The following is a 17,756-nucleotide window of genomic DNA, read 5'->3' as shown; positions in this document are numbered from 1 at the left end:
TGAATTGGTTGGTCAGTTTTTGCTTAGAGAAAATATACCCCTCCTTTAGTCACTTTATTTACACGTCATTTACCCTGATATTTACGACCAGCTTAGTGAATCGGGTCCATTGTGAATTCCCCACTACACACACACACACACACACACACACACGAGGCAGGCTGATAACATTATTGCTCTATTGAGTTAATGACCACAAAACATACGTCCACAAATTGCACACCAAGGACACAAGAGTGTACAAATATTAGAGCGTTTATTAAATTTAGACTTGTAAGAAGTCATCATATTTCAAACGCACTCCACTGTATGAAGCGCATTCATTAATATCACCAACCCATAAAATGGATTGATCTCGGCATTGAAACATAAATAAAAACAAATAAACATATTTACAATTCATGATGGACAGATAACGGATGTTGTGAAGAAACACGCAAAACCTACATGTCAAAGTGTCAAACAAGAGGCATCCGACATTGGGAATCTTAAACTTAAACAGAATTATGCCCGGGAATAGATTAGATAGCCAAGAAAAGGGGTGGAAAGAAGACAATTAAACAATGCATGACCTAACAGTGATTTTTCAATGGGTCTCAGTGGAACAAAAGTAAAAACGAATAAAAAATAAAAATAAACTTAACTTAAACCCCAGCATCCATATTCTGGGGTGGAACGTTATCCACAAATAGCTGATCTACAAGCTCACAATGCATTGTGATCTTGCATTGTGAGCTTGAGCTATTTTTGGCAAAGAGATTTGGTGTAGATGGAAAAAGTGGTCAAAGTAAAGTTGAAACTCAAGTCCAGTTTTCTAAGACTACAGGGGTTTAAGTGGTTAAACCCAGATAGTACACTGTAATCCATAAAGTTGTAGTAGTAAGCCTTAATAATTAAAGCTGTAATCCGTAACTACTGTGCCTTACCCCAGGATTCAAACCCGGGTCTTCCGCATGAGAGACAGAATGTCTACCTCTCATCAAGAGGAAATACCTGCTTGGGATTTATTAGGGAGGTATTGCGCTTATGAGCTTCAGGCAGTACCACTAGTCAACCATGAGGTGTCCTACCCAACACCAGGGTCTACATTCCTCAATGGAGGAGCAGGGAGAACCACTGCAGATGTGCTAGTTATTAAGTATGAACATACTCTACCATAAAGATTGGTTAACACGTGTTATTTGTTTAAAAATAAGCACTGGATTGCAGCTTTAACAATGATTTAAGGTATGTGCTAAGTGATGTCAAGTTTGTTCAAGAGCTTCGTCTTTCCCCGTTCAAAATGATTTAGACAAAGTCTGTACACAATAAACAATAATTGCGTAAGAAAACACTTTCCAGAAAACACATAGGAGAGAGTGGTGTGTTGGGGGTGGGGTAATAACTAATTACACAATTGTCATTGGAAAAAAAAAATACAGTTTGCTTAAACTGCGATGAGACATTTGCTGATCCGGAGGGAGCAAGTAATCATTCAGCTGACAATGAACCATCTACAATTAGGTAATTTTGGACAGATGAAATTTGACTTAGACTTCCTGCACAAGTGACAGTCAATACCTTACAGTCCTTACAGTAATAAAAAAAGAGCTGCAGAATTCAAAAACTGCCATTATCCAAAATGTCCTTATAAAAGTACAATCATTACAGTACATTACAAATAGTAGTGTGTGTGTGTGTGTGTGTGTGTGTGTGTGTGTGTGTGTGTGTGTGTGTGTGTGTGTGTGTGTGTGTGTGTACACAGATAAGTCATGTGACTCTCAGAAAACTCCCCACACACAACTCGGGGGATAAAACAAAGAGTGGTCACATGACTAAGTCAGGTCCAGGTATGGGTAACTTGTTTAACGAAAAGTAGTGCCGTTAAGAAAAACTCGCCACTAAATTGATAAAGATTATTTTTTTTGCTAGTATCATGCTCTAGGCGAAGACCTGGATCAAACAGTATTTGGAAACGGTTTGTATTATCACCAATGACCACCAGATGGCTGGTGTCAGTACGTTGCCACTTCAGGACACATAAGAGCACATTTTCAAAGAGTCTAAACTTTGTTGAAATCACTGTTTTAACCAGGGTGGAAAATGACACCTGCCTGGTTACAAACAAACATGAAGAATAATCTACAATTACCAGAAGTGTAGAGGTGACTGACCACATCTCCTGTGGTCAGAGAGTCACAGGGCAACATTCAGCTATCTGTAAAATGCAGCTATCATCTTGTCATTGGTTCCTCTTCCCACATTATAGTATATCACATTATCTTACAGCAGCCTTATGATAAAGCCATTTACAAAGCAATGGTGGCGTACATCATATGTACAGGATCGATCAGACTTACCCTTGATTCAGCAAATAAAAAGAAATAGAGAAAGTATTTTGTTTCCTTCGTTTATGTACAATAGCGAAAATGAGGTGATGCAAAATTCATAGAGCACCTCAAAGTTTTAGGATTCCTGTGTAAAATGTACACAAACTTGCCCCGAGTACTGGCGTTTTAAAAGTACTGGCTTATTTTTGGACAAATCTACAAAGACGCGCACCTCCTCTGAGTTGCCCTGACAAAGACATGCAAGAAAACACAGGAGCCAGAAAAGCGGCTCTGCATTCATTCAAAATTGAGACCACCAGTCCCCAGGTTCTGAAGGCAAATCATATCTAACAGACCGTACTCATACAGTTTTGTTCTAGGCAACACGTGGTCGACCTCTTCTCATAAAAAAAGAAAAAGAAAAACAAAGTAGTAGTTGTTTTTTTTGGTCTTCCAAATCAAGCATGTTACTTGGGTGTTAGCAAACACCTCTTAGTGCTTGTACCAGTGATTTGTACTGGTCACCAGTAGATAGAATGGTAAAGCATTATCAAGGCCCCTTTGGAGTGTCCTCTTGGTTTGGTTACCTGAGGTGTAGCGTGAGTGGGCGAACACTGGCCAAGTGACAGGTGGAAGCGATGCGTCGTGAGGCAGAGCTGTGGTTAATAGCCATTCGTAAATATTTCTCAGTGTTTCTTTTCTACTGCATGAAGTACAGCATTGGTGGGCTTAGACATGCAGGACACTACAGTGAGCGCTACAAAGCTTCACAGCATCACAGGGAAGGAATGTTCATTTAGTATACCTTTCTGCAACTGGCAAGTTCTGGAGACTATCATTAAACCCCAACTATTAAGCACACTCCACACAGACCGAAACGAACACCAAGAACTATTTGCAACTACTAGTTGACCCTGGACTGATTGTGAGCATCGGGTTACAACTCTCACTTGCAGGACATTACTGTGCATAATCGTGTGGCTGAATCCATAATCCGGCACCACACTGATGTGATAACCACTTTCAACCTGGCGTCCCTACTTTGGGCATGTCATTATACAGTCGGCGAAAATGTTTCAAAATTTCCAAAGAAATAGTAAAAATGGCAGTTCTACAATCTCACACACGTCGCAACACATTGTGAGTTTGCGGATTGGCTATTTTCGCTATATAGGGCTTAAGTGGTTAAAAAGTAGGTGCATTAGGGAATGGCTGTCTTGAGCAAGGTTTCTGTGCATCTTGGTGGTTGAATCTATATACGTCCTGGTGTGTCAATATGTACTGTATGTGTGACAAGCAAGTACAACACATGTGCAGGAATACATCTTGGGACACCACTGTCACCAAGACATATATTATTGACACTTGAAGATCTTCATTTTGGGCAGTAGGTTACTGGCATGCAACAGCAAGGGGTGAAGTTGTCTCTCTTAGGCAGTAACCAGTCATACAGTAAGGCTGGAGGGGATAGGGGGGAGTTGTGGGAAAAGTAAAGAGGATAATTGTGTCGTCGTCATGCTATCTTCAGGTGGTGGAGGACTGACGGGAGGGCCGGTTCATGGAGGAAGCGCTGTATGTTCGAGATCGCTGCCTCAGGGCCAATCGGCAAGGCAGCTCCAGCTCCTGGAAGAGGGGTGTCTCTGTAATGTCAACCGCCTCGGGACGTTCGCTGGGACTCCGTGACAGCATGCTGCGTATCATTCCCAGCTATAACACACACATACACACACACACACACACACACACACACACACACACACACACACACACACACACACACACAGGAGAGAAGGGAAAATGCATTTAGGATTAAATAGTACATTACATTTCCTCACAGACCAAGCCATGACATTAACGTCATTAATGTCAAGTGATGACTCAACCAATTCACCTCACATAAAGCTCTTAACAAATAACACATATCCCAGAAAATTCCTTTAAATGCAGACAAACACACCCAGAATTAATACCTGTATAAACTGGTGTAAGACATGCTCAAGTGCATGCACACATGCGTGTGCGCACGCACGCACGCACGCACGCAAAATAGGGAGCAGGGTATTTCCAGTTGGTGAATCACAGATTATGTAAATGGGATTTTACTAATCCAATTACACAAACATGGGTAAACATCGTAAATGGATTACAGATACTTCTGTGAAAGTAGTGTGAAAGTAGCGGAACTGTTAACAACTCGTGTTAGTCAGAAACGTGTTGAAAGATTAAAAGTGACTTCTCAGGGTTAGATTACGCACACAAAATTTAAGCATTTCTTGAAATAATGAGTGAGGAACAGCTCACTGTATAATAACAAGATTCAACTTCAGTGTGTGCATTGAAGTCTTAATTTACTGTAGCTTTATATTGATCCTTTGGATTTTTGACACAAGGTAATCCAAAAGTAAGTCAAAGAAATAAGATTGCATTCTGATATGTAGGTCATCCAATCAATTATGCCATTGTATAATAATTAAAACAAATAATATTTCAATCTGTGACAAATTATATTTTAACATTCATCTTCCCAGCTTTGGATATCACCATCTTTGTTCAACTCTCACCAACAGCCTCAAAATCTACTTTAAAAAAATATTCAACTCCTCTTATAACCACTAGATGGGAGCAGAGTATCAAGACACACTCACCTCCTGCACGTTGTTTTTGGCAAACAGCTCTGGGAACTGCAAAGCTCTCACCTCTGTCAGCGTCTGTGGAGGAGGGGATGTAAACAACTTTCAGTGAAACTACGGCAATAATTAATCAAGTCCTCTTTGTTAGAGACAAAAGGCGCCAGGTCTAAACGCAGAATGAAAAAACAATGGCTGCATACGCTTCTGTCTGCGTGTGAATTTACATTACACATTGGCCATTACATACAGTATATGCAGTGGTCAGTAGGCTATTTCAAAATTACAATAATGCAAATGTTTTGGCTCTTTTCCAAGCAAGAGTTACAGCCTATATTAATGAAAATAAACTAAAGAACAAAACAATAATCTAATTAAAACTAATACAATAAAAACACATTTAGCACAATATGCCCATTTTATGTTTGCTCAGATCACTTACCCGTACTCTCTCCATTTGCGTTCTGAATGGACAGAGCAGCTCAAACAGGATCAGACCCAAAGAGTAGATGTCTACTTTGTGAGAATACGAGTTTCCAGAAAGCTGCAAGAATACGATGACACATGTAGATATTATTCACTGTCATTGGTAGTACATACTGTATCTCTTTGTTGGGTTTTGAGTCTCCAATGCAGTAAACTAATCCTATTTCAAAATTTCAAGAATCATAATAAAAATATCTAAAACTGAATCAGTTTAAAACATTTGAAACACTGCATCACACTTCGGACAGTGCCATTATCAAAAGACTAAAAAGCACAATGTTGTAAAATCAAAGGTTAATTCTACATCTTAATTTTTTACTTTACGATTCTGACATCCATTACCCGAAAACAGCTGATCTACAAGCTCACAGCGCGACACAGCTGGATGCATTCTTGGATTTTACGATTCTGACATCCATTACCCGAAAACAGCTGATCTACAAGCTCACAACGCGTCGCAACTGGATGCATTCTTAGATTTTAAATCTGCTATTTTTGATGAATGTTCGCCCCAGAATAGGGACTCAGGGTTTCTTGTGGTTAATTTACCTGCTCTGGGCTCATGTACAGCTTGGTGCCAACTTGTCCCGTGTGTCGGGTCAGCATGGGCATGGGTGTCAGGGCTCCTGGCTCATCATCATCTTCCTCTTGGTCCATGGCCGTCACCAGACCGAAGTCTCCCACCTTCACCACGTCGTCCATGGTGAAGAAGATGTTGGATGGCTGAAGGATTGACAAAAGGTTGAGTGATGTGTAATGGCCAGGTGGTGGAAACATCGGACGTATCAATGCTTAGGATCAGAACAGACCCTACTCTTCCATTCACTGTCTCCATCACAGCTTTGAAAAAAAAATATATAAATACTAAGAGAATAGAGCCTGATAGATTACCGATATTTTGTCCAGTATTTTGTAAAACTTAAGAATGTTCACCTACGACATGCCTAAAATTGGACACAAGGATGTAAGTGGTAAAAAAAACAGGACATATGGGCTGCTAAGTGCCGATACAGATATATTGGCCAAACCGATACCACGTTGACTGCCCACTCACTTAAAAAAATAAAAGAAGAAAAAGAGGGTGTACTGGTGACTCGCTGGCCGAGCATTGAAAACAAAGTAGCAGAATCCAGGGTTCAAGACAAGTTGGACCCAGGATCTTTGCAGACAATTGCCCCCTGCTCTCTGCCTATGTCCTCCTCTCTCTCTTCACTGTACAATCCAGTAAAAACAGAATACCCTCACTGGTGTGAATATGTTGTATCTTGTATCTCTGTGCTCACCTTGAGGTCCCTGTGCATGAGTCCCTTGCTGTGGAGGAAGTCGACAGCCTCGGCAATCTGCAGGAAGATGTCCAGACATTGGCTGTGTTCCCTCTGCTCAGGAAGACAGCGCTGGGACATCCAGTCCTTCAGGTTCTCCTTCCGACACAGTTGCATCTGGATGTATAGGTATACCTGAGACACAAAGAGGATGGAGACACAAATTATTTATTTATTTTCGATTCACAGTATAAAAGTCATAAAATGCTCATTTTGTTTAGAATAAATTGTCTTTAATACTGTACCAGGACCCCTAGCACTGCTGGTTGTCTATCTCTTGTGCTGCTATCTATAATTTTCAAATTATTCTGAAATTTATTTTTTCAATTAATCAAGATAAAATATTCTAAGTTAGATACCAAGTTGATAGAAAACATTTCAAATATATACAGTAGTAACAGTAGGGCAGAAACCGCTTATCTCCATAATGTAACTTTTTTGGGGGTAAAGTATTGCCCTACTTCGTCATACTACAGTGTCACACAAACAAAATGCGACGCCTTTTGAGCTTGTAGATCAGCTATTTTTGCTATTTTAGAATTAGAATTCTGAAAAGTAGCAGTTTTGGACATATGAGGTTTCCACCCGACAGCAACATCTTTTATATCTGTGTATTGTGGGTGTATATGTTCAATTGGACATTATATCACAGGTGCTCCAGCCTAGAAATTATTAATAATAATTGTACACAGACAGAATAAATTCCTCCATATGGACTTTATTAAATTATTAATTCAGGATTGACTGTTGCAGGCCTGGCAGCTAGGTTGTTTGTGCATATAATGTGCTGAATAAAAACAGCTGCCTAAACTCTGGTAAAATGATTTTAATTTTTTTTAAGGAAACTGACTCACCTACAGTGAGATACAGTAACTTGATAACAGGACAGGAGTTTTGCTCCCTGACTTTTCTTTACTGAGCCATAACATTTTTAATATTAAAACAATGACAGCAGCAACAGACCTCACTTCAGCAAAAGTCTGAAAAAACATACAACTACCAATACCACTATCATCAGCACTAGTCCATTAATCAATTAAAGTTTATCTATGTGATTGACCTAATGACAGTAAAATATATACATCATATGTCATTATATTATCTGATTACTAAACTACAACTCGCTTCATTTTGTCGATTCATCGTTTCAGCCCAAAAATTAAGCAATGCCAACAAGTAAACCCACCTTGGGTGAAGGCTGTGTCCGCGGGGCTGGTGTGGTGGGGGGAGGGAGGGTCAGCGTGAGGGAGGTGGGCCGTGGGGGAGAGGAGGAGAGGACGACTTCCTGTCCTCTGGTGCGCAGCGAGGAGGAAGAGCTGGCCTTCTCCATCAGCGCACCGGGAATGACTACGCCCGAGACAGAGTCCGTCTCTGCCTCTGCCTCTGCCTCTGCGTCCACATCGCGGTCGCAGCCCGAGTCTTCGAACACGATGTCAAATGAGGAGGAGGTGCAGTCGCCGGCGGGGCCTCCGCGAGGAGGACACAGCTCAAAAGAGTGAGGGGTGTCTGGGCTCTCGGAGGCCTCTGGGTCCACCTGGCTCTGGCTGTCCCGTTCTGACATCAGACTGTCCTGACCCAGGAGAGGGTGGAAGGACAGGATGCTGCCGTCCCCCTCGCTGAAGCCAGCGACTCTGGACAGCAGACCCCGGCTCTCGTCCACGGTGGAGGCGTCCTCCTCCAGTCCGTCCTCCTGTCCTCCTTCACATGCTCCTGCACCGACTTCAGGGCTAGACACTGGAGAGACAGAGCTGCTGGACACGGGAACCTTGACCGACAGCGGCTCCATGTGTTCAGGGAACGTCATTGGCCAGTCGGTGGTGCTGTAACAGAGAAAATTAGGGAATCTGTAACTGTTCTGTTGAAAAAACACTAAGCTAGAGCTGTAGCATGTGTAATGAATCAATGACAACAGAATCAAATATTGGAAACGGAGCACTTTATTTTTGTTTTATCACTATAAGGCTGTTTTAAGAAAGTCATAGTAGTTTTTAAAAGGAAGTAAATACATTTGGCTACCGCTAAGCTGGAATGTCAACCATTGCATTTCCTTACATCAGTGTTGTCACTGTCTTTCACCAAAGGTGGGTTGCAGTGGACTAAAATGTATTTTGTAACTTGTCTAAGACATTTGCTATCAAAATGCTCTTGTCAATGTAATGCCCTTGCAAGCAAGGCTAGGCAGAGTGGGGGCCACAGACCGCACTTTGAAAAAATGTGAGCTAGTGCTCACATAAAACTAACTTAAAAGCATAAAACAGAAACATTAAATTAGAAATCTGTGAAATGTATGGCAAGGAATGACGACATCCTGAAAACACTTCCCTGATTTTGACACTATGGATATTTGGAATGAAAAAAGAAAAAAAACTTTGGATAAAAACAACCATTTGGTCTAACCTGGCATCTTTTAGCCACCTTTGGTCCATCTCCTCCTGCCAGCCCTCTGGAGGGCTCTCCTGCCAAGCGTTGAAGTAGCGAATGATCCCTGGGTGCTCCAGCTTGGCCAGCGCCTTCACCTCCCGCATGACCTTCTCACGGGCCAATTCCCTGATGACACAAGTTTATTGCAGCTTCACTTTCAATTCACTTTAAAATATGGCTTTTCATGGCAAATACGTTTCCGTTTGAATTCGGAGAAAATTCCACTGCCTTCATTTTGCTGAGTGTGTATGTTCTCTGTCAGCCCAGCTCCACATTCATACATTTACACACATTCCCAGTCCCACCTGGGAGGTGTCCCAGCACGCCATCACAGGCTTTTACTGTTTGGCCACTGAGCCGCTCCAATGAACAGCTGGGGGGTTAAGCACTTTGTTTAAGGGCACCTCAGCAGCAGTCGTCCAGGGAATAGCCTGAGCCAAAAACACTATGTACCCTGCTTTATTACACCCAGGGCTCAACGTTGTGACCAACATTGGACACAATGATTAAAATGGGTAGGCAAACACAGTTCACAGACCCGATGTTATATCTAAGCTTCCAATTAAGAGGTTGTGGACAGTTTTGTGGAGCTAACTTAATTGGCTAACATGGGACGAAATGTTCTTGAAAAGAACCAGGAACCCCAGAGTGACATGATAATATTGATTTGTTTTGTTTCTCATACTTGTGCTGCTTGTAAAGAACTCTAAGTGACATTCTATGCAGGAAAGACATACTTTGTACTTTATTATTGAAAATGTCCCCTTTCTACATTTTTGCCCATTCGATTTAAAGTTTTAATTAGTAAAATGTCATCATATTGTCATCAAGGTGCTGGTGTACAGCATGAGCAATGAGAGGGCCGTACCTGTTCGGGAGGCGGATTCTCTTGATGGCATAGTTGCAGTCGTCCACTTTGTTGCGGGCTTCAAAAACCACACCGAACCCTCCGCGGCCAAGACACTGTACTGGCTCAAAGTCGGTCAGGTACCTGGAGAGAGACATGGCCACAGTTAGCATCAAACGGTCCTCTCTATTCATACACGTGCGTGAGTGAGTGCGCGTGCGTGTGTAATAGTCAATGCCTTGCCTAGTCTGTGTACAGGCATCTTACTGTACATCGGTGCCGGTGGTACTAGTAACGCCTATGTAAGCATAAGCAATAGCTAAACTGCCCTCCGGTGTGTGAGTCATACTCACATCAAAATCATCAGACTGTAACAAAGTCCTTTCAGGGACACAGAGAATGTACAAGTAAAGGATATCTGCTCAGTTAGATCACTAGTACCAATACTTACACATGATGAATGAATGACAGTGATGTATGTTTTGAGCAGCTGTGAATCTCAACCGATCCTAAAAAGTCGATTCAGCAATCATACTTTCATCACATCGGAGCATCAGAGCATTGTGTGGCCAGACTGGCCACACACACCTTAACACATTTCTGACCCTGTGTTTCCCTCTATCTGTCATTTGTTGCTTGGAGAGTTTCCCAGCCACAGTTCTCCCAAATCTGCTTAATAAGTTAGATACCAATCAGCCTATCAGATCCAATGGAGGAATTGCACACCCTATCCCAATCATCCCTCTCCCTGGGGTGTTGAGGGTCTTATTTTAGGTAACTGTGTGGTACCATCTGATGCATGGCTTCTGTCCTGATATCTGCCGCTCCCTTCTAATGATCCTGACTCATGCTGGGATCAGCTGCTGAGTTTATTTATGAAGATTCTCCTACCAGGCAACTGGCACTGGTGGTCACACTGGTTTTAAAAGGGAGGAGGGAGGGACACATGTGGTGGTGGTGTGTGTGTGTGTGTCTGTGTGTGTGCGTGTGTGTGCGTGTGCATGCGTGTGTGTGTGTGTGTGCGTGCAAGAGAAGAGAAGAGAAGAGAAGAGAAGAGAAGAGGGTTTATGTGTATGTGCATATGTCTCAGTCATATTAGGGCAGATCAAAAATAGCTGACATCCCTGTGATGACAGATGAGGAAAAAAGCAGCCCGCCTATCCTCTCAAGACTGCATAATCACATCCACGTCTGTATTTTGGTCAGATTAACGGCATTATTCAGCTCATGAATGTAAACATGCGACACACTACATCGATCGGGCACCGAGGTCAGCGACAGCCAATGGATTAAGACCGATTGTGTAAACATGGATTGTCCAATAGGAAAACATCTCGGCAATGTGCTGACAGCTGTGTAACGCGACACCTTTAACGGTGGCACATGCTACGACAAAGAAGACATTCTACGGAAGTATGGAATTCAAAAAACGCTCAAGTGCAACAGATAGAATCGGCACCCTCCATATCACTCAAACACTCTGTAATGCATTTTTCTTTGTGAATTTACTTTAAAGGACCATACCAGCAGTATGGCATGTTTAAGGCATTGACTATTACTAAGTATTTACCTGCACTTAGAGTTCTCAACGGGCCTAAAAATTAAGGCTCGGCCCTAACTGGGCCCGACCCGAGGCTCGGCCCGAACCCGACTATTACCATCATGTTAGGCCCGAAAGCCCGAAAAAACCCGAGGGGGGAAAAAATAAGATTTTTTTTCCTGTTCTGAATGTGTATTTATCTATTATTATTATTATTTAAAAAAATCATTAAAAAATATATATATATTTTTTTTTTTTCATGGAGCCCGAGGCTCGGCTCTGCCCGACCGATTAGCATACTTTTGAGGCCCGGCTCGGCCCGAAAATGTCGGGTCGGGCCGGGCCCGGTCGGGTTCGGGTAGAATTTGAGAACTCTACCTGCACTTAACATAACAGTTGACCGTTTTCCAAAACATACTAAAATGTCTTTCATTTTCGAGTAAGCCATTGAATTCCACAAATTGAGATGAGATAGGTAATCCAACTTCATGACACATTTATGTGTTGTCAATGTTATGATATCATCATTGCGTTTAAATACATTTTAAAGCGCAGATTGATTTAAAGTCTAGCCGAAGATAGTCTCTCAATTAAAGACAAATGTAAATTGAAATGGCCATGAGTTATTAACCACAAAATGTTGTTTAGACAAAATTATTCTCGCGTGGCCTCCAAATGGATATCTGGAGAAACTATAATTTGTGGTAACAGGAACAGAGTCTGTCTGTGTTTTTCTGGCCAGTGTAAACAAATGTATATCTATCAGCAAAATTGAAAGATAAAACATTGCCTGAGGAAAGTACACTGCACAATAAACAAACACAACATATACAATAGCTTTTGTTGGCGTAACGTTACTTGCTGCAGTCACCATGTTGTAGTTGTAGTTAGTTTAACCATGTGACCCTAGTGTCCCTACTCTGGGGCAAACATTCAGCGAAAATAGCCGATCTACAAGCACACAACTCGGTGTATTGCGACACATAGTGAGGTTGTAGATAGGCTATTTTCACTGAAGATGTTTAGTGTAGAGCAAAAACAGGAGGAGGCCTAATATACAGTAGAACCCTGGAGGACTCAGGTCAACTACAGTAAGTGTATAGGGTTTAAGTGGTTAATGTGGGCGATACTCATGTGCACACCTAGGAAAGCTCCCTGATGGAACGGCTCCTGCCAATACTGTCAAAAGGTTCTGCCCTCTTCTATCCACTTATTATTTTCACTTTCTTTCAGAGAAAGCAAGCCTGAGATCCGAGGTTAAGCCAACAATGACCGAGTTATTCAACTATGGAACAAATTTAAACAAACCAAAATCTAAAAATAAATAAAGCCATCAACGGAAAGTTGGTCTATGTTTATGTGCGATATATGGCCGAAGCTGTGAATAAACAGCAAATGTGAAATGTATGCATGTAAATGTATGGTTACTTTTGTGTCTTCTGAGTATGTTGTCATGTATATCCTGTTTGTATAAATGTACTGTGTACCCAAGCAGGTAGTTGTTTTTATTTATTTATTTTCCTTTATGGTTTAGAAAGCTAGGAGGAAGACAGGGAAGAAAGGCAGACAGTGACACTGGCAAGATTTGAGCCTAAGCCAGTTAAGGGTGGATATAGAATTGGAGAGCTTAGAAATGTGATCCATCAATTTATGAGTAATACACATACAGTATTCTTTTAAATCCCTGCTGCAAAGCAATATTCCCATTTGGGACAGCAAGGCTTTTTGAACTTGAACTTAACGTAGGCACAGCAGGGTGTTGAAAAGCTGGCTGGGACCCGTAGGGGGTCCAAGGTCATTTATTATTTGATGGCTAGCCGCTGACTTATCCAATCACATATCAGTACTCCTCACATCTCCCATCCACACTTTGTCCTATTGCAGGCAGCCTGGAAGACCAGCTGTTACCATGGTAACAGCACTGGTTTCTGTAGCTACACCTTGAAATGAGCGCAAGGCTCAGGTGTGACTTTCATGCTGGAGATGTAACACTCTCCCAGGTAATGTTGTTACGTGTAGAGGCTCCATGCTTAAACAGAAACACAGTGTAAACTAAGGTGACAGTATGCTAATGATTGTACCTGGACACGTATTCACTGGAGCGGGTTTCCATGGTGACGGGCTCTTTGGATTCTACAACTTCAAGGTCAAACTTGCTGTCTGTCTGGCACTGTGTCTCCGACTCCTTCCTCTGCTATGGTAGACAGGGGGAGAACAATTTAAAACTTGTGACAAACCGATTGCTCAGCAGTGCTGTGTTTAGGAACATAACTGAAAGGCTAATTCATAAGCAATACAAATGGGACAGGGAAAGCTATCAAATCTATCAAATCTAAGCAGCCACTCTGTGAATGATTGATGTCAATGTTGCCCAAAACCCGTCTTGTGTTTCACAGTTTTATAGGCTGGAGTCCGTCAAAATGTTGAATAAATTCTCAAATTTGTATATACAAATAAAATTTAAAAAAAATCCCTCCACAAAAGAAAATGCACATGAATGTGCTTTCATCAACTGCTGTTACAGTATGTGAATATTCTCAAGAGGAGCAACAAGATTATATAATCAAAAGCACAAACAGACGGATATGGACACTTTGCATGACCCGAACAGTTGTCTTGGCACCAATTCAATAATTATAAACACATTGCAGTTGTCAGGAAACAAGTGCTTACAGTACATATGTATGTATTTTTAACTAGTCTCTCACTGTTGCTTATTGCTGGAAACATTCTCAAACTCCTATTGTCAAACTGAGAAAAACTGTGTGTAAAGCAGCCTTGTTTTATATGAAAATTACGCACTAATCATGGCTTGTGGCCCTTAAACATACACACACAATGTGACCCTGTCATTTGTCTTTGTAGCACAGTAAAGTAGGAAGTTTACTTCAACAAATGTGTCTTTACCCTGGCATATGTCACTGGGGCTGTTGGGTGGAAGAACTTGCGCACAATGTAGGTAGTGGCGGCGATGCAGAAGATAATGGTGCCAAGGATTTCCTTCCACCAGGGTAGAAGTAGAACCGGGTCCTTCTTCTCCCGCCCCGAACTGTTCCCTTTTATAAGGCTCACACCACTGTCCCGCTTCTCCCGATAATGTCTGCTGTACTGATAGTAACCATTGTCTGTGGAGTGGAGAGACAAAGAACCGAGTCAGTCATGTTCTTTCTTACCTGTACAGTGCCTGTGAAATCAGTCAGTGAGTGAGAGTGTCACAATAACCAGAGTCTAGGTCGGGATTATCTTTTTTATCCAGATTTCTGCCCTCCAAAATCTGTGCAGTGGAGTTTCTATGGAGGCACTCATTACAGTTTAATATTAAAATATTTATATTAAGAGAGAGGCAATTACATTCGTGGCTGGGAAATCATGATCCGATGATGGGTAAATATGTTATAAGTATCCCTGGTGCAAGGCATGTGCTTCAGGTCATCATAAGGTTATAGGGGAAACAATGTGAGAAACAAGGTCAATCTTATCATACTATACACTCAGTATTCAGATTTTACCATAGGGATACTGCAGGATGGACAAGGCTCCATTGCTGTATTCGTCATGGGAGTACTTGTCATTGTTCAGACACTTGTCAAACTCATCAGAACCCACCAAGACCGGTGTGCGTGAGGGGGAGTCTGTATCAAAATAAAGATAAACAAGAACGACTCAATCATTACATACAGCAATATGTTCCTGTTGAGGCAGACTGTGGCACACTTCAGCGTTGCACAAAAAGTAGTTTTTTGTATCAATCAGCACTTTTAGCAACAAACTGAACAAACTTGTAAGAACAAAGGCAATCTGCACAGGTGTCTGAGGTAGAACTTACGGATGAGTGGTTTCCATTTAACAATAGGCAGTGGGTGGCCATCCTTGTCCGATCCAATGGCTTTAGAAGGGAACTTCTCAGCGATTCTGACTGAGGATTGCAGGTAGAGCTGACCCTGGAACATGCCTGGCAAAAAGGTTCAAGTTCAGGGTTCAAGGTGTTTTATTGTCATAAGCACACAATACAGCTGCTAGTAACATTGTATAGGTAGTGAAATTATTGTATTCAAAGGTGAAAATAAAATACAAATAAGTCTAATGATTAATAACAACTAGCCAACTTACCAAGACAAATTGGCATTTTGTGTTTTATGGGAATTAAGAGCAACTGGAACAACTAAAGCGGCACTATGTAACTTTTTTTTTAATTAATAAAATGTAATTTTGTCCAATCTGTATGTTATTACAATATAACTTATACAATTGGGGTAGGTGTATTTTGACTCCCTGGTCCCTTCTATTGAGATATTTAGTTTATGTCAAATGTCTCACACAGGATTTGGCACAACTTTTGACCTGAAGGTCAAGATTCAATTTATCCCCCGAGCAAGCAGTCAGGTTCTATTAGCTCAATGGTAATAATGTCAGCACTTGCACAGGAAACCGGATTCAAATCCGCGGTAGAAGAGCAAAGTTACATAGTGCAGCTTTCATCAGAATTGCTTAATCTGTGACTGTGACATAAAAGCTGTTAATCTATAAATTCACTTGACATTTACCCAGGTACACGCTGGACTGTGTAGCACCTCTGGCCTCCTCCATAATATCTTCATCCTCCTCTTCCTCGGGGTCAGTCTGGCCGCTGTAGGCCGTGTCATCAAAAAGGCTGATGGGAGTGACTTTGCCCCCGCCCACCAGCCAGGCTGAAGCGATGGGCGTGCAAAACTACACCACAAAAAAAAAAGACCAAAAGGTGTAATGACCTCACATGATACAGTATACGTTATCGACCCTCAAAGAGAAGTTAATCTATCACACAGCACTTTACTGCAGCGGTTGGCAAACTCATGACACTGAATTAAATAAGTGTCTAAACGGCATGGGAAGGGAAGGTCTTGTCAGCAGAAACTAGCTGAAAGCTTTAGACAAGAATCCCCTCAACTCTGATCCCAGACCAGTCAGGAGATTAGTCATCGTTGTGTTTGGCAAGTTATGGTGTGGACTTTGTAGGAACATATTCTTTAGCAAGACTTTTTCAACAAAGAGCTTACCACCTTGTCATCGATGTAATTCCACTAAAAGCTAAAGTATGGCAAACTGGATGCATACAATATACTTGTATCAACAGAAATTAAAGGCATGATTAAGCAATACGGAGTATGTTTGAGTAGAGAAAGTGAACGAATGACAGGTTGTACATTAATTGAATGTTATATCATAATGAAAAAAAGGATCATGAAAAAAGAAATATTCTCAGTCATAAAACAAGTCTAGATTGAGTAAGTACTAATTCAAGATCTTAAGAACTGAATATGATCTTTGTAAACAACGAACCTGGTGTTCCCAGACTAGCTGTCCTCCAGGCTTAGTGCTAAAGGCCATCACTTTCCAGTCAGGAACAGATACTTTAATGACCAGGTCCAGGTTCAGGTTGTGCTGGTTCTGCTGGTTCTGCTGCTGGTTCTCAGGCTGTTCTGGTCTGTCTTTGGCCTCCTCAGTGATGACACGCTGACTCTCACGGCGCTCCTCCCTCCACGCGTCGCCGCTCGCCACCTCCCCCTCCAGGAAGTTCAGCCCCGACTGTGCCTCTGGGACAAACTTCAGTTCGAAGTTCCCCACGCTGAAGTTCCACCTGGGAGAAGTGCAGAGGTTATGCTGAATTATTGTGAGATAATGGAGGTTCATCAGGTTGATTATTACAGTGATGGTATTAAAAGAGTTATGGAGGGTGCAGACTGGGTCTTACTTCTCCACTCCCGAGCGTGGTCTGACAGCCCGCAACGTCTTCTGGGTTCTTTGTAGCAGTAAAACATCCTCAGCCTCCAAGTCCAAGTCCTCCTCATCCCAGCGGCTACAGCCCACCGCCGAACAGATGTACCGTAACTAAACACACACACACACACACACACACACACACACACACACACACACACACACACACACACACACACACACACACACACACACACACACACACACACACACACACACACACACACACACACACACACACACACACACACACACACACACAGCGCGAAGCAAGAAGCAAGTTATGTAAGGAATCAGGAGAAAGCTGTTCTGATGTGTCACGAGGTGTGTGATGCAAATGACTACTATTGGTAGTTTTACAACGGGTGATATGGCAGGGCAGGTACAGGACGTCTTCCAAAATGAACACAATGCATGCATGTACCAAACAGGATGTGAAAGAGTCAC

General features: G+C 42.0%; 1 protein-coding gene across 1 annotated transcript in view; it reads right to left on the bottom strand.

The window, feature by feature from the left end:
- Positions 1-237: 237 nt before the first annotated feature.
- eif2ak3 (eukaryotic translation initiation factor 2-alpha kinase 3) overlaps positions 238-17,756 on the bottom strand; it is a 46,060-nt gene continuing 28,541 nt past the window's right edge. Inside the window, exons 4-18 of the mRNA XM_084045528.1 lie at positions 17,284-17,420; positions 16,872-17,169; positions 16,097-16,262; positions 15,379-15,504; positions 15,062-15,184; positions 14,460-14,677; positions 13,634-13,746; positions 10,034-10,156; positions 9,142-9,291; positions 7,931-8,564; positions 6,706-6,879; positions 5,972-6,145; positions 5,379-5,480; positions 4,955-5,017; positions 238-4,016 (exon numbers count right to left, since the gene is read on the bottom strand). Of these exons, the coding sequence (XP_083901654.1) occupies positions 3,834-4,016; positions 4,955-5,017; positions 5,379-5,480; positions 5,972-6,145; positions 6,706-6,879; positions 7,931-8,564; positions 9,142-9,291; positions 10,034-10,156; positions 13,634-13,746; positions 14,460-14,677; positions 15,062-15,184; positions 15,379-15,504; positions 16,097-16,262; positions 16,872-17,169; positions 17,284-17,420 (2,784 nt within the window). The 3' untranslated portion in view covers positions 238-3,833. The remainder of the gene's footprint in view (positions 4,017-4,954; positions 5,018-5,378; positions 5,481-5,971; positions 6,146-6,705; positions 6,880-7,930; positions 8,565-9,141; positions 9,292-10,033; positions 10,157-13,633; positions 13,747-14,459; positions 14,678-15,061; positions 15,185-15,378; positions 15,505-16,096; positions 16,263-16,871; positions 17,170-17,283; positions 17,421-17,756) is intronic.

This window comes from Gymnoscopelus microlampas, assembly GCF_963454915.1.
Source record: "Gymnoscopelus microlampas genome assembly, chromosome: 20".
Lineage (NCBI taxonomy): Eukaryota > Metazoa > Chordata > Actinopteri > Myctophiformes > Myctophidae > Gymnoscopelus > Gymnoscopelus microlampas.
The sequence above is the reverse complement of the archived record's forward strand: the minus strand, read 5'-3'. Positions and strand labels throughout refer to the sequence as shown.